This window comes from Rhizopus delemar, genomic scaffold, assembly GCF_000149305.1.
Source record: "Rhizopus delemar RA 99-880 supercont3.1 genomic scaffold, whole genome shotgun sequence".
NCBI lineage: Eukaryota > Fungi > Mucoromycota > Mucoromycetes > Mucorales > Rhizopodaceae > Rhizopus > Rhizopus delemar.
The window spans coordinates 801,681-823,200 of NW_027137827.1; the positions used below are offsets into that span (position 1 = coordinate 801,681).

Here is a 21,520-nt window from a genome sequence, read left to right on the forward strand (position 1 = left end):
GATTTATCAGCTGAGAAAACAAGGCTGTTACAGTCGTGTTTTTAGAAGATACGATTGATACTAAATTCTGTTTCATTGAATTATTTACTCATAATGCCAGACAAATGTTTCATCCCTTTGTATATCAATAAGGATACTAATTTCTCATGTGCCTATCACAGCTTTGATTTCTATTTGTTATGCTACCACTTTCCTTTTTTCTCTCTGTCTAACCTGTGTTATGGTTCTGAGCACGTTTTGATTCTCAGCTCTCATTGTCTCTAAAATCTTGTATGTCATCGAATATTTGCTTACCGCCTTTATCACATTTTTGCATTGTTTCAGGATTTTATTAAGGTTTAAAAAGCCTTCTAATGACCTGAAGCAACTGGAATTTGTGTAAGTTCTGGTGTATCACTTTAAAGTCATTTTTTATTGACTATTGTTTGCTTTTGATGAGAAGTTGTGGCTCGGAACGTGTGAGAAATTTGCCAATCCTTGCTTAGCTTAGCATGTTTTTAAAATATGTAATGGAGACAATGACAAAAGTTCAAAATAGATTTTCTTCAAGAATACTGTGTCAAGCATTGTTTTGGATCAATTAAAAATTGATTATACCGTTCTTTATTCTGAATAATTAGGCATTAGATTTAAAAGAACTGTTCATAATCTTCTAATTTCTTTACCAATCTTTAATCATATATGAATTTAGTATGTTTATAAGGTGTCCTCAAGAAACTTTATTTGGACTCTACATTGTTATAAAGCATTCGTTAGTCATCTCAAGGCCTTTTTTGTGATTACTTTAATCACCAGTGAGATTTCATTCTTACTTTATAGCAAGAAATCTAAAGAAAAAGGATGAAAAAGATCGCTTCACATATTAATGATTCTTTCAGTTTCACTGGTTACTCTGTTTGATTTATGTGCTGGCTTCGATAGATTAATAGTATTTGAAAGCCGATTCAATTTCTTGTTGTCTCCATCTGGAGTTAACGTTTCCAAAGAGCAGCATTTCCATTACGATTTTATTTTAAAAATGATGATATTCCGTATTTTTTATGATACTTCGTTATATATGAGCGATGCCGCTGTGAATAGTTTCCACACATACTATTGAACAATCCAGTTAAATATGATGGCAGCGACGACATTTAATATCTATTAATTTCCAAATGCTCATAAAGACAGGCAGTTTTTAAAAGTATTCTAAAAGTTTATTAACTTTAGAAATAAATAGCTTTACTAAAGAAAGGTAGCTTACTTATTATTTACCCTAAGCATATCAAATAAAATCAAAAGGCCTTTCCTCTATTTCTTGAACATTGTACAACTCATGTTCCACGCAATTAAACTTGTATGCGACACAAGATTACTGCTATCCGTGTTTCTTTTTCTTTTTCTTTTTCTTTTTTCTTTTTTTTGTCTTCTTTCTTCTATGTAAGATAAATTTAATCATTAAAAAGCTTTAGAGTTCCTAGCTTTAATTCCAAACTATATTCAAATTATTTTGAAAGCATAATAAATTTGATAGCTGAATAGAATCAGAAAATGTGTAAATTTCATTTATTTTTGTATTCATGCTCGTCTTTGCTTTCTTTGATCCATTTATTTTGTATTCCAAAATAAATTGCAAAGACACATGTTTTTTTGGTAAAAAAAAAAAAAAAAAAAAAAAAAAAAAAAGATAGCACGTAGATGAGGTAATATACCGTTTACAGATAACAAGCGTTATGGGGTTTTGAAGATATATCCTTAATAACGTGTACAAGTATCATCGTATCACTCTTGTTTTGCCGATTCTCGCACAACTCTTGATTTCTTTTTTAGACAGTTGAGAAGGGAATGTGACTTGACCCAGTTAACAACGTGACACTTGAATTTCGTTATAACTTGCTCACATCTACTTCAAATGTTGCCAGTATTCTTTCTTTCTTTTTTCTTGTAATCATTTTACACATATATCGTCAGGATGCTTCTAACCTTACTTTTTTACATTAATATCTTTACCCTTTCTACTTGTATCATAATCCAAAAACCTTTTATAGAAAGCAAAAGGCATACTCTGAAGCTCAAGCACATCTATCATCATGCAACTGCAAATGGGCCAGCTACTAAGCTCTTTAGAAGATACGATATAAAGCCTCGTTGGATGGAGAGCCATCAAGACAATCTATATCCACTGCAGTCTATGCTTAAAGTGGTTGACAGGCCGGTAACTAACGATATTCATGCTTTTTTATCCTCTGGCAATAGATGGTATATCAATGATCGCTCAATGTATTTAGAGTCCTCGATTGATAGAATACCTAATGTTAAGAACAGAGAAACTGTATTGTCTTTAGCAAAAATGAGTAGTAATGCATACTTGGATGTAAATTTGAATGATACAGATTGGTATGACCTTGGATCAAGTTGGCAAACAGTAAGTTCTAGATTGAGATATGTCAAAATTTCTATTTTCTTAACGGGATCATTAGAATACATCTTTTGGCTGGGACTCGAATGGAATCAGAGGTTATGTATTTGCCAATGAAGACAATTCATTATTGGTGATTAGTATAAAAGGTGCAAACGTTGGTTTATGGTCAGGAGGCCCTACAGCAGAAAAAGATAAATCGAACGTAACTAATAATTGAAATTTATCTGATGCTATATTGAATTTGGTTTACTTTTATAGACAAATATATTATTTTCGTGCTGCTGTGCAAGAATAAGCAGAGCTTGGACACCAGTCTGTGACTGTTACAAAGACAATGAGTACATTTGTGAATCCAGTTGCCTTCAAAAAAAGATTTCTGAATCAGAACTGTACTACGATAATGCATTAGTAAGCAAATAGCTACATTATAGAAGATATTCAATTAATCCTTTTCTTTTTATTATTGACATAAAAGAGTATTTACAAAGAAGTCCATAGAACATATCCTAAGGGTATTATCTGGATGACAGGTCATTCAGTAGGTGGTGCGTTGGCTAGCTTAGTGGGGCAAACATTTGGTATACCTACTGTAACATTTGAAACCCCAGGGGATCGCCTAGCTTCTCAAAGACTTCATTTACCCCACAACTACCAAGACTTACCTATTTGGCATTTTGGCCATACAGCAGATCCAATTTTTACAGGCGACTGTGTTGTAAGTATTCATCCTTGGCATAATATGAAAAAAAAAAAGATTACAAATTAGCTGCTAATGCGCATATAGGGCTTTACAAGCAGTTGCTGGTATGTAGGCTATGCTATGGAATCAAAATGTCATACAGGAAAGGTAAACATAAAGAAACGATCAAGTTGAGTAAACAAAGGAATATTTGCTTATATTTGTCATCCAGATGTGCGTATGGGATACAGTCAAAAATAATGGATGGAGTGTCGATATCAATTCGCATAGAATAAAAGATGTCATTGAAAAGATTTTAATGAATCCAGAAGATTTCCCTTTACCGGATTGTGTTGTAGAAGAAGGCTGTAGTGATTGTAAAGAATGGCAGTATTACGACAGCAGGGATGGTCTCTTGTCCTTATAGATCCTTATCCTCTTACGGAGGATACACATGCTCTGAGATCCCGGAACTCAAAGTTTTCTCAAAATAAATTTACTGCTACAAAATTATCCGGCGGATGAAAATTCACAAGTAATTAGACACAAATTGTATGCGTATTATGAAGTTTACCCGTGCCAAGAAGATGGTAACATTATTTACATAAAGTTCAATGCAATCATTGCTTAGCTGTCAAGGTCCTTTAATATGCAGACAAAAACGACACAGTTCCTAATCGGGATTTCTATTTTTTGAGTTGCTAATAAAGTGCCAAACATTGTTGCATTTTCATCAAGTTAAAGAAAAAGTAGTCAAGATATCTCACAACACTTTTTTGTTATAAAAAAAAGACAATTTAATCAAGAAAATTCTCGTTTTGTATAAGCAATGTGTATCTATACTCAAAGAAGATGACGAGCATATTTATTTTGAGCAATCCCACGTGAAAAAGCCTTTAAAGGAATACGTTTTATGGTAGTCTTTTTCTTTTCTTACTCTGCGCTTGATACAAGCAAATGATGAGAATACTTTATAGTTATCAACAAACGGAAGTATGCAAAGCCACATAATATGAAACGATGCTGTTTTTATATATATTCCTTAGAGAAAAAAAAAACAAGTCTCCCTTTCTTTCTCTTTTTCTTTTTTCTTTATTCCTCCAAAGTAGAGGCAAACAAATGACTGAAAATGAACTAAAATTTGATGGCATGTCACTTTTAGAATCAAAACGACAAGAATACATAGTACAAGTTTCATTAGAAGTTAAACCAGAACAGGACTCTGATACAAGTGGTTCAGAATATGAAGAGACGAGCGATATGACCGAGCCTGCTCCGATTGTGTCACCAGATGAAGATTGGCAGCTCGTGTCCAATGTGGAATCCATAAAGACATTAATAAACATACCAAATTATTATGAGATGATTATGTCCAAGCTAAATCGTCAATTAAAGCAAGATGTCAGGAACAATTCAAAACCATTAAAGGAGAAACTAGATACAGACTGGGGTTTGTTCATCTTGCTCCTTCTTTCTTTCTAATTCACTCTTTTCTTTTATAGAATTTTGGGATTTGATTATCACAGATTTTCATAAAGTAATACAGACAGACTATGAAAGTTTTCGCATCCATCTTTCTAGAGGTGTCCCACCATCACTTCGAGGAATGCTTTGGCAATTATTCTCGGATGCAGCCAATGATTGCTTGGAGGAAAAGTATCGGAAACTGTTGAATGAACCAAGTCCGCATGAAAAATTGATTCAAAGAGACCTGCCACGTACATTTCCCAAAATAGATTATTTCAATACAAAGGAAGGACAAGAAAAACTATTCCATGTGATTAAAGCATACAGTCTGTTTGATGAGCAAGTGGGATATTGTCAAGGTATTCATTTCCTAGTTGGCTGTTTATTACTCCACGTAAGATAGATTGAACAAGCTGGACGACAAGAAGTTAACGAGTTCATTAGATGCCAGAGGAAGCAGCCTTTTGTGTGCTTGTTCAAATGATGACAAAGTATGGACTACGCGAACAATTTACACCTAAAATGGACAAGTTGCATGAACGCATGTTTCAATTTGAGCAACTTCTTTCGATTCATTTGCCTCAAGTGCATCGTCATCTTGATATTCAGGGCGTGCTGCCAAGTATGTATGCGTCTCAGTGGTTCATGACCCTTTTCGCCTATCGGTGTCCTTTGGATCTCGTATTTGGCGTATTTGATGTTCTCTTGGTCGAAGGAGCAGACAAAATGCTTAATTTTGCATTAGCTCTCATCAAGAAGAATGAACAAATAATATTGAGTCTAGAGTTTGAGTCTCTGTTAGAGTTCTTTAATGGACATGTCTTTGATGTCTATAAGGTAAAATTAATTTGAAGTTTGTATACATATGCTCATATTCTGTTCTTATTTTAGAAAAACTCGAGTGGGTTTATAGAGGATGCTTATAGCTTTAATATCCCTTCTCGATTATTACAAAAGCTTAGTAAACGATATTCTGCTCAAGCAGCGCAACAAGAAAGACTAAAATGTATAGAAGATGATATGAAACGAGAAAATACAGAGCTCAATGAACAATATAAATCATTAAGATGCGCTTATAAAACACTTGATGTGAACTACCAAAACACAGTTCAAGAACTTGCTCAAGTTAAAATGCTGGCGATTACATTAAATGAAGAAAACCAAAAACTCAAAAACGAGCTTTCAGCTACACGATATGGGATATTAAAGATTGAAAGAGGAAGCGAATACCAAAGAGAACTAGATGCATTAGCAAATGCGAATGCACAATTAGTACATACAAACTCAGAACTTCAGGACAGATTAACAGAGTTAGAAACAATGATGGTGGAGTTAAAGTTAAAGCATGCAGAGATTGAAAGTGAGAATAAGATGATAAAAAAACGATTTTTATTAAAGATAATCTAGATACCCCTTCATACACACACACAAAAGCAAAGAATGTCTTTTTTTTTGCTTTGATTAAATAAACAATAGACTCATGTTTACCTTTTTTTTTATTTTATTTGTTTCAACTTAAACTAATTCTTTTCCCTTCATCTTTAAATATAGCACACTCTTCATCACATAGTCTTATGTTTCCTTCTTCTTTGTATACAGCAAAGAAATACTTGAATGATTCAATCCAAATCAGCATAATTTCTATCACCAGAACAACGACAACTGAGTATCTCAAAAATAATTCTATCCAATGATCCTTCAAATCCAGAGCTATCTTGAGATTTTGATCAAATGCAATACAAAACAACCAACTTATAACCAAACCGATTGGCATAAGACACTGAAAGAACTGTTCGATCGCAAGAGCTGATGATGGTGATTTATCTTCATTGGTATTCATAAGTAAGAAGAGCGGACAAAAAATAGAGGCTTGAGATGCTACCAAGGTGGCAATCAATCGTCTGTCTTGTATCATGTCATTCACCATATCCTCTCCTTCTTGCACTGTGTCAATTAATGAATACACTGGAGTACTGCGATAATTATATATACAAAGTGAACTAATGACAATAAGGATAGAAAGTATTAATGTAATGAGTCGAGTGTAATTGATCGAGTTTTGAAGTGAGTACATCTTTTGTAAAAGTAAAAATTGTATAAAAAAGCAAAAAAAAAAAAAAAAAAATACATATATATATATCTGATTAAATACACATTCTTAGCCCTTCTCCTTTCTTGCCTTTTTTTATTTTATATTTTTTTATTTTTTACTTCAAAAGATTAAAAACTCCTTTTTATTAATGCAAGTCATTTTTTTTTTTAGTTTATAAAAGATTTAAAGTCTCTATAGATATTCAACTTGATAGTTTATGTTTATTTTTTAATGGTAAAACAATGACTGAAATGACTGAGCCACGATTCTTTTCTTCTTTTTCTTTTGATCTGAGCCAATATTGCAGTTAGTTATGATCATAAAGAGCAAGCTTCATTCTTCACTCGGTGCATGAGGAAGCTAAGATTTGATTTATTGATGATACAGTATTCATATTATGACCCCTTCCTTGCATGTCAACCTCTATTGGGTTCTAAACAGTGGGTTTACTTTGTAATACAAATGCCTGTCGACTGTTTTAAACACCAGCTAAAAATAGTAAAAAACACAAGAATAGAATGAATACACAAATCTGTGTGATTTGATTTTTGTTTTTATTTTCATATTTTACGCAGATTCTATAGTTGGTAGTCATCTATATCGAAACTCTTTATAGCAAGAATCAAACGAGTTAACAAGTGTGATAAGTGATAGACTATGGCTGAAATACAAAGGAGGTAAAAAAATTGTGTTACTGAAGCTCAGCTCTTGTTCACAAAAGCAGGTTACAAGATAAAATTCATAAATGTTCAATAAGCAAACATTTTAATTAAACCGCAGTCTTTTTTGCTTCTTAATTTAAGCATTTTAAGGCCATTTGTAAACTTAACTAACCCTTGTTTATTCAAAACTACAAAGATTAATAGTGTAGATTATCAAAGTTGCAGTAAAGAATAATATTTACGTAAAAATAAAAAATACGCTTTATAATATAAAATAAATAAGAATACCAAGGGTAATGTCAAAAATAGAACAAAAAGGTATATACCATCTTGGAACTTTCACTTTATCAAATGTAAAATGATGGATAAAATCCCAAACACCGTGTAAAATGTACCCTAAAGAGATGATGGCGGCCGATTGACGTTGTATGCTTTGAACTCCAATTACAATCGAGACCATAACAAAGATCATTTCGATTGATGTTTGCTGATCAAACAAACTCCATGCATTCTTTTGATCAGTTTTGAATACCCTTTCTTTTTCTTCTACTGACAAGCAAAAACCAAGATAGACACCATAGATGGCTCCTAGTTGGATTGCCAAGAAGATTATTGCGGTCTGCCTTTCTATTAATTTTAATAGAACGGATGTAATCACAGTAAACGATAAACCAATTGAAATGGATGGGTTCATGGAAAAAAAAGTCTGGTTTAAGAAGAATGTCTGTAGTTTTTTTTTATTTATAGACAATCCTACTGTCAAACTGAGATTTTATCTTCTTGTCCTCCCATCCTTTATTTTTTAAAGTAAATCGCCTTAAAGAATGGCAAGATATAAGGTATTCAGAAAAGAGAGCTTTTGGTGATGGTTTACTTACAAAATAGCCAACTGTAAATCTCACTGTCATTGTCAATGAACGTGAGAGTCATCTCTCTTTCTTTGGAACGTGAACGGCAATTCAAACAAATCCGAATAAACATCGTCTCTGTTTAGTATGAGTCAAAGGTTAACTTTCTTAATAATATATCCGTTCACTCCATACTTTGCTGACAAATTATTATTTTCTTTGGTTTTGTGGTACATTTCTCTTTTTGATTGCTCAAATGTCTGTTGATTTATGAGTTATGCCTATACTTTGTTTTTAATCACAAGGTCGCCTACTAGTAAATTTCTGTATATTTTGTTATCTAAATAAACGAATCCTAGCCACTTTACAAAAAGACTGTTGTTTGGCGGAGTGTCAATTGTTATTATTTTTTTTTCTGTAAAAATGGTCAACAATAGGGTCCCCCTAGCTTTCATTAAAATTAAAAATGAGGAAACCAATCTATTCATTAAACAGAAAGTTGGCTCGTATGTCATGGAATAAATACAATCTATACAATATTGCCAGTAAACAATTAGCTTATATGGATACAAAGACACTTTTTCAGCAAAAATGGGTATCCAAAAGAGAGACTCGTGCTTATCACGGTGATGAAGTAACAGAGCGTCAATTTAAAAACAAATTCTTTGATCCCAAGCTACCTACTGTTCAAGCAGCCGATCATCCACCTGTTGCTTCACTCTTATATGCCGATTTGGAACGTCGTTTAGATTTTGTTGTTTTTAGAAGTAACTTTTGTTCTTCTGTTTATGCTGCTCGTCAATTATGTGTTCATGGTAAAGTGTTGGTGAATGGCAAAAAGGTAAATGATCTCTATTATAAAAAATAAATGATTACTCAACTTATAATAGATGGCTTTCCCTTCTCATAAATTAAAAGACGGTGATGTAGTCACAGTAGATCCTCAATCGATTCAATTCTTAAAGGGAGAAAAAGGAACAGAATTAGAATTCACACCAAAACCATTTTCTCAACCTTTCTTATTTGTGCCTGAATATCTTGAAGTGAACTACAACACCTGTCAAACTGTGTTCTTGAGAGAACCTATTTCGAGGCCTGGACGTACAGAAATTCCTTCACCTTTTCCTCCTGAATATCATGCACTTGCTTATGAATACTATGCTCGTAATAAATAAATAGAAGTCAAATAGAATATTGTAAATCAACTCCACAAATCAACAAGTCAAATGTAATAATAGTAATAAAACTTCAATTTAGCGAATGAATAGAATATAATCTCCTGATTGTATTATAAACATATGACTTTTTATCATCATCATTACAGGCACAATGCTTGATTTTTCATATTCAATCACACACTCCCCTTATTTCCACATTTCGGCTAAATTTAGATGAACGATCGGTTGTGATTTTTGGGATGTTTGGCAGGATATCTGATAGGACGAATAGCCGATCTTGCCACTCGTGAGAAAAGATTGACAGCTTATGCACGGTTAGGCTCTGTTTAAAGATTTTGGTTGAAGAGCAAAGAAAAAAAAAAAAAAAAAAAGGAGGATGAGTAAGAAGGGAGTGAATAACAGCAGTGAAAGAAGGACTTTTTTCATATAAAAAACCACGTTAACCGAAAATGGAATTTGGCCGACGACGCTCTGAATCTCATGATTTTTATGCCTTTTATCAGGAGATTAAGAAAACATACTGAATGAAATGAAATGTGTCCTATTTTGTTCTTCAAGATAAGATGAATCTACATGGAATGTGAAGAAGAAACATCAAGAAAGGAGTATAGGGGAAATAGAAAGTAGAGGATATTATTTGGTATTATAATCGAGGGGTAAACATTTTATAACTAAAAATAGTTAATATCTTGACCAATCAACCTATTTTCCCCACACTTTTTTCTTATTTAATACAACACAATTTGGTCCTTTCCCCTTTCTTTCTCTCTCTCTCCTTGATTTGTTTATTTAAATTGGTGCCTTTTTTTATTTTATTTTTTTATTTTCATCTTTTTTTAAAATGACCAAAGTAACCAATAAACGTGTCAAGGTGACAGTTGCATGTATTATATGTCGCAAGAAGAAAGTAAAGTGCGATGGAATTCAACCTGCTTGTTCAAGATGTGGATCGAATGGGATCGAATGTCAATATTCTAATAGCTATAAAAAGAGAGGACCACCCAAGATACGAATTGAGATTATTGAGAATCGTATGCATCGGATCAAGACATTACTACAACCAAAACAGCTTATTCATTCAGGTAAGCAAAAGACAAGAGTTGATGATAAATAATAACATGAAAATAGAATTGAATAATCTAGGCCAAGTACCTGTCAATACCTTATTTTGTTTAATAACAGAAGCAGTCGAACAAAAAAAGTCATACGTACGTTAATCACATAGCAACCAATCAGAACACTGATAAGGTCCATTATTTTATCTCTAGGGCAGCAATGACATGATGTCTTACTTTTCAATGAATTCTGACCATATCTGGTCTGAGCTCTATTTCACTCACTTCAACAACCTGTTTCCATTACTTTCACAATCTGACTTTAAACAAAACAATGTTCCACTTTTGAATTTTGCTGTCTGTGCTTTAGGTTCACTCTATGGCTTGGATAGACATCATTCGGTTTTATTTGAAAGAGCTCAGCATATATTACACGCATCTACTGTTCAATATTCAATATCAACCGTACAGGTATGAAACCGATCAATCTACATTCGCTCACGTTATCTATCATAGGCCTTGATCATCTTGTGTTGGTATTCTCATCTGATTGGTGATGCAAAAAAGTGTGAGATGCTTCGCTATCAACTAGCTCAGGCCATTGATTGGCTTCAATGTGTTCCTGATGTTGAAATAAAAAGACGTACTTATTGGATCGCTTGGGTGATGGACCAGTGGATTGCTTCATGTACATTAAGTGAAAGGATGATACATGAATGGTCCTGTCAGTGGCCTCAATCAGAGGAAGCATTCATTGAATTCATTCGACTATCCCTTATCCTTAAAGATATTCATCAAGGCACACAAACTTCAGAAACTGATCTGACTGCTTGGTTGCTGAATTTGCCTTCTTTTCTTGATTACAACAAGTCTTCATCTGTCATCACAAAAATCTATCGCATATTGTATTATACAGCACAAATGATTTTAAATCAACATCATCAACATCAATCCAGCCACAGCATCTGTATAACAGCAGCCAACACAATATTATATATCACGCAACAAATGGTCAATCTTGGTCAAGCTTCTTTTGCTTTGAACACATTCTTTATTTCTCTTACATTCGCTACCTCATTCATTCATTTGAATTCAAACGATTGTCTATCTAAACCTATCTGTTTGTTAAATCAAATCAACTGTACTCTATTATCCAAAGATGAATTTGATCAACTTTTACAAAACTATTTTTATATCCAGCACACTCCTTCTTTAGAGTTTTGTGGGGTTGAACAATTATTATCTGATTGGTCTTTTATTGACAATGAATCTTATACAACAACTAGTACAACTTCACCAATTTCTTATTATTCACCTACTCAATCACCTTTATTAAAAGATGAATTCATATTGGACACGGCATCATTTTTCTACTAATCAAATAACAAATCAATATGTCTTTATGCTATTATGGTTTATGCTCATTTATGCTTTTTTGGGGAAAACAAGGCTACCTCATTTTTATATGTAATAAAATCAACCTTGTCTGAATTCAGACATTCCATCGTATAAACAGAAATGACTGTCTGTACATGTATCACCTTCATCACCAATCGATTTCTTGTATAAATTCAGTAGAATTATCTCATACGATAATAATCTACTGAATCTGCTTTTAATAGATTATGCCATGTGTCGTCAATTTTGTTTGTTTAGGAAAAAAAAAAGTTTATGGTTTACGGTACACAAAAGGATAAACAACACCTGAGGATATTGATCATAAAAATTCAAAATATCATTGATATCAAACCATCTACTGTCAAAATACAGCGAGGTTTTCTTTGAATCAAACAATAAATTAAGCAGCAAAAAATGATGAAATATGAAATCTATATGCGTCAACCAAACCGGATTTTCCTTTATTGTTCGGAAAGATTAGGAATTTTTTTTTGCTTTGCTTTAAATAGCAGTCATGCACACACACCCCCCGCATTTTAAATTCTTTTTTTTTTTTTTTTTTTTTTTTTTTTTTTTTTTTTTTATATATTTTTATTATTTATTTATTCAAGCTAAAATGGCGTTCAGGTTCAACTGGCCAGAGTTTGATCAAGAGTTTTATGTTGCAGCGAAATCACAATTGGAAACAGCTTTGAATAAAGACAATAAACCTTCTGTTATTGTTGACTATATCACAGTAAAAGAATTGAACATGGGCTCAACGGTATGAATAAAAAATAAGTTTAGAATAAGACCTAATTCCTACATGTTTATAGCCACCTGAACTAGAAATATTGGAAATTGGTGAATTAGGCAATGACAAGTTTCGAGGCATATTCAAATTGAGTTATGCAGGTGATGCTTATATCGAAATACAAACAAAAGTTCAGGTAATAAAAAAAGATTGTGACAAGAGTCATTTTCTCATCTTTGATAGGCTAATCCAATGCATAACAAGCCAACTCTATTACCTCATTATTCTCGACCTGGTATTTTGGCAGCCGATCAACCATTGATTATACCAATGATATTACGTATTAGCCAATTGAAATTAAGAGGCATCGTTGTCTTGGTTATTTCCAAATCAAAAGGGGTTACATTGGTCTTTAAGAATGACCCACTAGAAAGCATCAAGATCAGCTCAACCTTTGATCATATCACTATTTTACGCAATTATTTACAGCGCGAAATTGAGAAACAGTTGAGAAATATGCTTCAAGATGAATTACCAGTGATGATACACAATCTCAGCTTACGCTATTTACAAACAGAAAAGAAAGAAAGGATGAGTGAATCGATGTCGATCTATTCATCAAGTAGCAATGCTAGCTTTAGTAGCTTACCAGATTTAGAATATCCACTATCACCTACAGCTAGTACTATCAATTCACAATTATCTTTTGACTCATACGATCATTATTGCTGGTCAGAAAGTATGACTCCAAAGGATAACGACAGCCCTTTGAATTCTATCTATGGTTATCATCATCCTGATTTCCAATCCGATGTTTTATCCAGCACAACTACTCTGGCAGATATTTATGCTGAGGATGCCGATGCACCGTGGTATGCTAAAGAAGAATTGATCAATACAGTTTATCAAGATCAGCAAGAACCTGTATCCTTCAAAGATGGCATCATCTTACGACCTAGTGAGAATCAAGCAGTGTCCAAGCTGTTTGAATTATCCTCAGATCATTATACCTTATCTCCATTAACCAAAGTGATTCCTCATTTTACCTCTCGAAGTTTACCCTATTTGAAAAAATATAGTCATGTACCAAAGCCAAACAAGATACCAAAAAGACGTATTATCAAATTGAATCTTTCGGCTCCCTTTATTTAAAAAACAAAAAAAAAAAAAAAACAAAAAAAAAACCCTGTTCCCTTCCTTATTCATTGTATGTAAATTTTGTATAGAAACAAATCATATTTTTTCAAATAAAATAACTCGATCATTTCATTAAAAAAATACTTTTTTATTATAAACCTTCAAGGTTATTTAAAACATCATTATTTATCGAACTCATCTCATCGCTATCCTCTTCATTGGCCAATACATCACCGTCATCCAGACAGAGATCAGAACTAGCCATCGTAGGTAGATGACCATAGCCAAGCAACCACCAGAGAATAGCCTCATAACAAAATACATATTGTCTGTGTGTCTGAACGATACTGATCCGTTGTTCTCGAAAGCGTTCCACGGTCTCTTTGATCTTATCCACAGCAGAACTCGTATAAACATCTCTTTCTTGCCACAACCGTTCAATCACCGTATCCACCACGCAAAAAGCCCCGGTTCGACCACAGCCTGCTGAACAGTGTACTGTCACAGGACCCCTTTGACCATGATCTACCTTATAGGCTTCATCAGCTAAATGAATCAATTGCAAGAGACCCATTGGATGATCAGGCACACCAAAATCAGACCAACCCGTATACTGCAAGTGAGTGATGGTACGATTTGAGAGTAAAGAAGAGCGGTGCTTGAGTTGGAACCGACGAATGATGATGTATTCTGAATCGCCTCTTTCTCTTTTGTCGTTCATATTTATCACCGGTTGCATATGCTCAGATAACAGCGTGACTGTGATCGAGCCATGATTTTGAGAACTGTGGGCGGTCGATGGCCAATAACGGTGGCATTTGATCTATGCAGATAGTTAATACATGCTGTCCATAGCTTCTTCTTTGGCTTACTTTGTTTAATTCTTCTTCATTAGTCAACATGACAACCACATGTGAATCTTCATCCCAAACCATCTTCCAAAAGTCACTAAAGGTTGTCGGCAAGGGCCCCTGAGTGGCAATGTATTTTCTGCTCTTCTGCAACCGTTCAGGATGTCTTTTGGTCTCTAGTGATTCTTGACTTAATAAACCTGACAGGACAAGGTCTTGTTCCAAATCGGATAAAGGTGACACAGGACACAGAGCCGCGTCGTTCTTAACCACCGCGTATTGTATATAACTTGCATTGATGTAATCATCTTTTTTATCAGACAATTTAACCCTAGAATATTCTGACATTACGTACATATTAAAAAAGTATTATTATACAATAGTTTTTTTATTTCCTTTTCTTTACCGTATGGCCAAATATTATTGTATCGATTCAATGTTCCTTTTTCCATACTTGAAGAAATACTAAGAGGAAATACAGTTGATTTATGAGAAGAGTGGTACTTCATCACGAATTGAAGACGTTCCTGCTCTGTACGTTCTAATTGCTACCGCAATGATGTCATATATCAATCCAGACTCTCTCTTTTTTTTTTTTTTTTGTACCTCATAGTTTTCTGCTAATTTTTTAGGTCCACTTTCTTTATTCATCATCTCTCTTAACCAAACAGGTAATTCAAAATTACCCAGCTTATCTGCTGAGCTTCCACCTAGTCCATACCGGGGATGATGGGTTGGAGATAACTGAATCATTCCATTCTTGTGTTCCTTCCCAGAGGGTGTGCGGATCGCGAATCGTTCCTTCAGTGGTCCATGAGACAGTTCGAGATTTTGACGAATGTTGGTAAAGAAAGAGTTGGATGAGGCATCCCCTTGAGATGCTGGACGTGTGTGAATACATTGATTAGGATAAAACTTTTTGAATTGATCGAACCCTCCTGGAGAAGACGGGGTAAGTACAAGATCAACTTTTAGCTGTTTGTATTCTACCTTGTAAATAAGCTAAATGTCCTTGATAATGAACTTGCTTCAATTTGAGAGCGAGTAAGATAGCAGTAGCCGAATATCCTGAATCGTTGTTGGATGTATGATCGTAAAAGATGATGTGAGTTGTTGCTGGCCACTGTTTAAATCGATCTGCATCACTGCCATTGAGAGATTGGATGACCTTGTCAAGCGTATAGGCTGGACGTTTCAGAAGGACGGAAGGGATTGCGATGTGAATGGCTGACTTGATATGATTTTCAGAGTAGTGAAAAGCAGAACGTACATCAATCAACAAGGGTTGTGTGATGTTTAATAAACGACTCAAGTCATGATTCACTATGGGTTCTAGTATACTGTGTTGTGATTGATGATAATGATGGGTTGTTGTCGGGTTTAGACAATGTCCTTTTTTTTGTAATGCGTTTATAAATTCCTGTGGTGGTTGCGATAGTGGATGCTGTTTTGTAGGGGGAGAATTGGTTTCACTGTTTGCTGAATAGGAAATAACATTATGCTCATTTTCACTACTCCAATGATATGTTGGCGATTGATAGGTAACACTCATTGTAAAAAAAACAAATGAAAATAAAATAAAAATAAAAAATGAGAAAAAATTAGCTTTATTTTAAAAAAGAAAGATTACAAAGAAGGCAGATCATATATACACGTATGTATAGTCGCGCATTGACTAGATGGGCTCTAGAGAGCGCGTCACCTTTTCCTTTTAAAGTAAATTCGATTTTAGTATAAAAATAAAATTCATGCAAAAAAAAAATAAGCTTTGCAGAAAATAGTTTATGTGATACAGGCTTCATCTACGTAATTGACAGCTCTTTCACTGCTCTCTCTCTTTTTTTTTTTTTAGCTTAAAGCTTGTACAATTTTCAACATTGAACAATAAAATCGATAGATTTTATGTAAATCTGAACTTTATTTCACTAGTCTCATGCGGAATTACATTTTTTTTTTCTCTTTTCAGGAGAGATCGAATTTAGCAAAGTCGCTTAAACTGATGACGATTGGCACTGAAGAATTTTTTCAATTCCAATGGTTGACGATCTATGGCATCTTTCAGATCATCGGCGATTGTATCAGTATAGCCAAGATGAGACATTTGCCAGTACTCTACCAAAGTATTCACAAAGTGCCTATTTAAGTATTGACCCAAGGGAAACAATGAGGGATCCTCTGGAGGTCTTTCTGTGAATCGATTATCATTGCTCATGTGTTCCAAATATTTAATCATCTCTGTTCGCTTCACTTCTTTATACGTCATACTGCGATCCAGTCCCTCATTCGCTGCCGTTATCAAATCCTCAGAATTATAATTGCGCTCAGGCGTAAATTGAAATTGGGTCTTGTTCTTGGTGTTTTCCTTGGTTGGATTGGAAAGCTTGTAGATGGCGTCCAAGGCATCTTTCATATCGATTGCACACCACTTAGCATGATCAGAGACTGGCAAACAGATCTTATTTTCATCTTCCATCATAGGACCGAGATAATAAAAGAATTGATAGAATATGGGGATGCGCATAACAGTGTAACTATTATTGTCAAAGTACTTTGGCATCAATTGTTCGAGGTAAGCATATTCTCTCATTAAGGGAAACGAGTCAAATTTTTCTAAGGAACTTATACCAATGCTTTTAAATAATAAACGATGAGTAACAAAAAAAAAAGAGAGGGGGGGGGGTGGAGAGGTAAACATACTATGAGAACAGTGTCATATAATCCACTTTTTCTTTCTTGGCACATTCCATTATCAATTGAGCTTCCTTGATACGGTTACTAGAATACTCTGGTACCAACATAATATAAGATACGCCTCTCAACATACGACACATCAAGGCCTCATCCTTGTAATCAGTTTCAATTACCTCTGCACCCAACAGTTCCAGCTCTTTTAAAGTTTGTTTTTCACGACAAAAGATACGGTATTTGCGTGATTCACTTTTGGATGTTGTCAAAAATTTAAAAGCAACAGCATAACCAAGTAAACTGTCTCCGTTTGTAATGATTGTTGTGTGCATTTTGTCTGGGTCATAAACAAAAAAAAATCAAAGCTTTTATAGAAAACTCAGACTAGCTTCCTTTTCTTTTTTTTTTAGAAAAAAAAAAAACTTGACAGCAACTTGTAATGTCCTTGTTGTCAAAAGTAACGCGTTGTATGAGAGCTATTGCTCCTTTGGAGCTTGCTGAAACCTCATGGGATAATGTCGGTGTTTTAGTTGGTAAAAAGAAAATACGCAACTTGATCTTGACAAGATTTCAACATTGACACATTCCTTTCTTTTGTAGAACCTCCTTTTCCTTCACCAAAACAAAGCAAAGTATTTTTAACGATTGACTTGACGCCTCAAGTTCTCGCAGAAGCACTCTCTGATCCTAAAGTAAAATGAATAACACGATAGATGAGATTATAAATTTACATAACTCTTTATTAGGTAGGTGCTATTGTATCCTATCATCCTCCTATTTTTAGAGCCTTCAAAAGATTGACTTCTCAAGATCCCAAACAAGATATGATCTTAAAAGTTATTGCCTCTGGTGTGGGAATATATTCTCCTCACACAGCTTGTGATAATTGCATTAATGGCGGTAAAAGAAAATACTTGTATTCCTCAAAACCTTTTTTCTCATTCAATTGTGTTGTAGTCAATGACTGGTTAGCAAGTGGGTTAGGAAAAGGACATATCGAACCTATCACGCCTACAATCAATCCACCTGAGGGACAAGAAGGAGCAGGTTCGGGACGTTTGTTTACTTTTGATGAACCTGTTTCATTGCCTGTTGTTGTGGATCGCGTAAAGAAATTGATTGGTTTGCCATTTGGTAATATTTATTCTTTTTTCTTTCCTGTACATGTATTCATATGTTGTACATTTATAGTTAGACTGGCTACATTAGATAAAAACAAGTTTATCGAAACAGTAGCTATTTGTGCAGGATCTGGCTCTTCTGTATTAAACGCAGTGAAAGCAGATCTTTATTTCACTGGAGAAATGGGACATCATGATGTATTGGCTGCTTTAGCTCAAGACACGAGTGTTATTTTATGTAAAGCAGAAAAAAAAAAAAAAAAAAAGAAAGGCATAGAACTTAACTTTTTTTAGGCGAACATTCAAATACAGAAAGAGGCTATCTTTCAGCTGTATTAAAACCAGCTTTAGAAAAGCAACTGGTGAATGAAACCTCAGAATCAGGTGAACCCATTGAGGTCATAGTTTCCAAAGTAGACAAGGATCCATTGGAAGTTGTATAATAAACAAGTTGAACTAAATCTATTTTTTTTTTATTTATTTATATTTGGAGCTAATGATCTTTGCAATCGTTTGAAGTTGAATATTGTTTGTGCCTTCATAAATAGAGCCGATCTTGGAATCACGATAGAATTTTTCAACGCCTGTCTCACGAACAAAACCATTACCTCCCATCCATTCAACTGCATATGAAGTGGCCTTTTCAGCCACCTTGGCTGCCTTCCATTTAGCCATGGCTGCCTCCATCACAAATGGCTTTCCTTCTTCCTTTAATCTAGCAGCGTTATAGGTCAACAACTTGGCTGCTTCAATTTCAACAGCAACTTCAGCAAATTGATGTTGCATGGCTTGGAAGGTACCAATTGGCTGGCCAAACTGCTTACGTTCCATCATATAAGGTAACGCAATATCATAAGCACCTTGAGCACAGCCAATCATTTGAGCCGCAATGCCAATACGACCTTCATTTAAAGAGTCGATAGCGTACTTGTAGCCATCGCCTACTTTGCCAAGCACATTCTCTTTGGGAATTTTAACGTCATCAAAGTTCAAGACACAAGTAGAAGAAGAACGAATGCCAAGCTGAAGTGAACCAATCTGCTTAATTACCGCCTCTAACTCCTCTTTTCTTTCTTACCTTCTTTTCTTTCTTTGCAATCTCCACTCCCCACTCTTTTTCAACAATGAATGCCGTAATGCCCTTATACCCTTTTGAAGGATCACTGTACAAAAGAAGGTTAAAAAAAATCGTTTTTCTCGGATTATAGACACGTTACACATTGGCAAAAATGACAAAGATACCAGCTTCAGCAGAGTTACTAATCCACATCTTGCCACCATTCAAAACGTAATGGTCTCCCTTATCCTCTGCACGCGATTGAAGAGCAAATGCATCTGATCCTGCACCTGCTTCTGAGATACAGAAACTGCCGACTGTATCCGTAGCAAGACGTGTGAGGTATTTCTCCTTGAGTTCTTTGGATGCCCATTTACGAATGACTGTATTTGTTAAAGTATTCTATGCGAAAGCATTGAGCTTTTGTTGTTATTCTCTATTCTTTTCATTTACATGAATGTCACACAGTGCACTAATGGAAGGGTCAACCTTAGCAAGTTCTATATTCAAAAAAAGGGGGGAGAATAAGGATTACTTGTAAGGTTTGAATAGAAAATAATATTTCACATACCTTCAACAGCCAAAATAGCAGCAGTGAAAGAGCATTCGGCTCCTCCATAATCACTTTCTGTTTCAAGGCCCATAAACTTTTTTTCATGAATACAAAAAAGCATAAACAAAGATAAAGAACGACTTACCCCGTTTTCAAACATGAGTTTAATAATATTACTATCCATTAATTCTGCTTCATCCATTTCTTGTACTTTAGGCTGAACAACCTCACGAGCAAATCTTGCAACTTTAAAATATATAAGATACAGCACATTTTCCTAAAAACAAGCTTTTGTTATCACTTACCCGTGTCTTTCAACATTAATTCTTCATCAGTAAATGATTGTAAGGAAGTAGGAGCCTCATGAGCAGTAGGGGTAGAGAAAGTCAGTGCTGCATAATTACTATATGTATTCCATTGTTTAAAAAGTTGAGTTTTGTATTTTTTCTATTAATTACCGTTTGATAGCTTGACGTGTAATAGAATGTGCAAGAGTAGCAATTTGAGGAAGACGTTGTGTGAATTTATACATTTTTCTTTTTGTGGAAAAAAATTGAAAGAAGGAAGAAAGGTAGTACGGCATCATGCTTAACAAGATTGCAATTACTTTATATGCATTTTGTTTTTCCCACGGTTAAATGTTTTATAAAACTGTGCGCACGCACCTTCAGAGTGTTCTTGGACCTTTTCTCACAAGTCACACGAAAGAGATCCATCCTTTTGCAAGTTGGTTAAGACTATTGTATCTCATCATTCTATCTCAGTATAAGGGCTATAGTTTGATAATTTGAAGAAAATGAAAGGTTATTTTGATCGTCGATTCATTGAATGAAAAAGATGCAATAAGACCCATTTATTCCACTAAAAAAGGTACGTTTCTCTTTCATTACCTTCATTTGACACCAAATCGTATTAAACAGTGATATCACACAGGACACACCCTTGACCATGTATAGCTTCCGTGGAGAAATATCCAACGTGTTCACCCAACCAGTTGTACCGTCCTTTGTGAAGCTAACTACTTCACAAAAAAGATCCGCCTATACCACCAACTCATCTTGGGCAAAGTCTCATCGATTGGTTCCCCTCTCCTTTCTCTAATTAGTGCATTTTACACATAACCCAATATCTCATCACCTCATATCATTTTTACCTTTGAATCCAAAAAAGTTTTTGACCATCTTTTTCCTTTCTTTTTTCATCTGTTTTGGGCGAAAACGATACATACATTGAATATCAGGCACCTAAATAGGATTTATTTTAAATAAACTTTTTTGTTTAAACGTATTAAACAGTGACTTGACACAAAATACAAAAAACATTAGCATAAATTGTAAGCAGATAGTTATGATGATTCTTTTTGGATTTAATTGATGACAATCTCGTCCAAGACAAGAGTCTGTTCAAAAAACCATTGCCGGTGAGCTTTCCAAACGAATCGGATGGCTTTAGCAAAAGATACAATCTTAACTTTTATTTTATGCAGCAATCTTTTAACCTAAAATTAAAATTGTTTTAGACTATTTGAAATTCAAATTGGTAACGTTGAATGTTTTTAGACAAGCGTAAACGTTGAAATTAGACATTGTAAATTCTAGCGTGA

The 21,520-nt window shown here is 34.4% G+C and overlaps 12 protein-coding genes across 12 annotated transcripts; 6 read left to right on the forward strand and 6 right to left on the reverse strand.

Moving 5' to 3' along the window:
- Window positions 1-2,329: 2,329 nt before the first annotated feature.
- On the forward strand, window positions 2,330-3,507 carry RO3G_00319 (uncharacterized protein; the record flags this gene model as incomplete). The annotated part of the gene is made up of 6 exons (XM_067654910.1): window positions 2,330-2,404; window positions 2,460-2,603; window positions 2,660-2,809; window positions 2,877-3,116; window positions 3,186-3,248; window positions 3,313-3,507. 6 exons carry the CDS (start codon window positions 2,330-2,332, stop codon window positions 3,505-3,507), a joined length of 867 nt encoding a protein of 288 aa, XP_067511011.1.
- A 692-nt stretch (window positions 3,508-4,199) lies between these two features.
- Window positions 4,200-5,954, forward strand: RO3G_00320 (uncharacterized protein; the record flags this gene model as incomplete). The annotated part of the gene is made up of 4 exons (XM_067654911.1): window positions 4,200-4,530; window positions 4,583-4,941; window positions 4,992-5,384; window positions 5,439-5,954. The coding sequence occupies 4 exons, from the start codon at window positions 4,200-4,202 to the stop codon at window positions 5,952-5,954; spliced, it is 1,599 nt and encodes a 532-aa protein (XP_067511012.1).
- Window positions 5,955-6,057: 103 nt separating this feature from the next.
- Window positions 6,058-6,621, reverse strand: RO3G_00321 (uncharacterized protein; the record flags this gene model as incomplete). Its single annotated transcript, XM_067654912.1, has 1 exon — window positions 6,058-6,621. The coding sequence occupies one exon, from the start codon at window positions 6,619-6,621 to the stop codon at window positions 6,058-6,060; it is 564 nt and encodes a 187-aa protein (XP_067511013.1).
- An 858-nt stretch (window positions 6,622-7,479) lies between these two features.
- Window positions 7,480-7,995, reverse strand: RO3G_00322 (uncharacterized protein; the record flags this gene model as incomplete). The annotated part of the gene is made up of 2 exons (XM_067654913.1): window positions 7,480-7,489; window positions 7,628-7,995. The coding sequence occupies 2 exons, from the start codon at window positions 7,993-7,995 to the stop codon at window positions 7,480-7,482; spliced, it is 378 nt and encodes a 125-aa protein (XP_067511014.1).
- A 716-nt stretch (window positions 7,996-8,711) lies between these two features.
- On the forward strand, window positions 8,712-9,324 carry RO3G_00323 (uncharacterized protein; the record flags this gene model as incomplete). The annotated part of the gene is made up of 2 exons (XM_067654914.1): window positions 8,712-8,990; window positions 9,040-9,324. 2 exons carry the CDS (start codon window positions 8,712-8,714, stop codon window positions 9,322-9,324), a joined length of 564 nt encoding a protein of 187 aa, XP_067511015.1.
- Window positions 9,325-10,168: 844 nt separating this feature from the next.
- On the forward strand, window positions 10,169-11,759 carry RO3G_00324 (uncharacterized protein; the record flags this gene model as incomplete). Its single annotated transcript, XM_067654915.1, has 4 exons — window positions 10,169-10,211; window positions 10,309-10,409; window positions 10,596-10,853; window positions 10,899-11,759. The coding sequence occupies 4 exons, from the start codon at window positions 10,169-10,171 to the stop codon at window positions 11,757-11,759; spliced, it is 1,263 nt and encodes a 420-aa protein (XP_067511016.1).
- Window positions 11,760-12,396: 637 nt separating this feature from the next.
- On the forward strand, window positions 12,397-13,665 carry RO3G_00325 (uncharacterized protein; the record flags this gene model as incomplete). The annotated part of the gene is made up of 3 exons (XM_067654916.1): window positions 12,397-12,543; window positions 12,596-12,709; window positions 12,757-13,665. 3 exons carry the CDS (start codon window positions 12,397-12,399, stop codon window positions 13,663-13,665), a joined length of 1,170 nt encoding a protein of 389 aa, XP_067511017.1.
- Window positions 13,666-14,393: 728 nt separating this feature from the next.
- Window positions 14,394-16,053, reverse strand: RO3G_00326 (uncharacterized protein; the record flags this gene model as incomplete). Its single annotated transcript, XM_067654917.1, has 4 exons — window positions 14,394-14,842; window positions 14,908-15,049; window positions 15,108-15,439; window positions 15,492-16,053. 4 exons carry the CDS (start codon window positions 16,051-16,053, stop codon window positions 14,394-14,396), a joined length of 1,485 nt encoding a protein of 494 aa, XP_067511018.1.
- A 426-nt stretch (window positions 16,054-16,479) lies between these two features.
- Window positions 16,480-17,088, reverse strand: RO3G_00327 (uncharacterized protein; the record flags this gene model as incomplete). The annotated part of the gene is made up of 1 exon (XM_067654918.1): window positions 16,480-17,088. One exon carries the CDS (start codon window positions 17,086-17,088, stop codon window positions 16,480-16,482), a length of 609 nt encoding a protein of 202 aa, XP_067511019.1.
- Window positions 17,089-17,625: 537 nt separating this feature from the next.
- RO3G_00328 (uncharacterized protein) lies at window positions 17,626-18,750 on the forward strand (the record flags this gene model as incomplete). Its single annotated transcript, XM_067654919.1, has 6 exons — window positions 17,626-17,719; window positions 17,787-17,878; window positions 17,933-18,086; window positions 18,144-18,320; window positions 18,378-18,545; window positions 18,602-18,750. 6 exons carry the CDS (start codon window positions 17,626-17,628, stop codon window positions 18,748-18,750), a joined length of 834 nt encoding a protein of 277 aa, XP_067511020.1.
- Window positions 18,751-18,784: 34 nt separating this feature from the next.
- RO3G_00329 (uncharacterized protein) lies at window positions 18,785-20,449 on the reverse strand (the record flags this gene model as incomplete). The annotated part of the gene is made up of 8 exons (XM_067654920.1): window positions 18,785-19,330; window positions 19,386-19,470; window positions 19,525-19,766; window positions 19,818-19,864; window positions 19,936-20,011; window positions 20,063-20,163; window positions 20,223-20,320; window positions 20,376-20,449. 8 exons carry the CDS (start codon window positions 20,447-20,449, stop codon window positions 18,785-18,787), a joined length of 1,269 nt encoding a protein of 422 aa, XP_067511021.1.
- An 834-nt stretch (window positions 20,450-21,283) lies between these two features.
- RO3G_00330 (uncharacterized protein) lies at window positions 21,284-21,503 on the reverse strand (the record flags this gene model as incomplete). The annotated part of the gene is made up of 2 exons (XM_067654921.1): window positions 21,284-21,415; window positions 21,462-21,503. The coding sequence occupies 2 exons, from the start codon at window positions 21,501-21,503 to the stop codon at window positions 21,284-21,286; spliced, it is 174 nt and encodes a 57-aa protein (XP_067511022.1).
- Window positions 21,504-21,520: the final 17 nt, after the last annotated feature.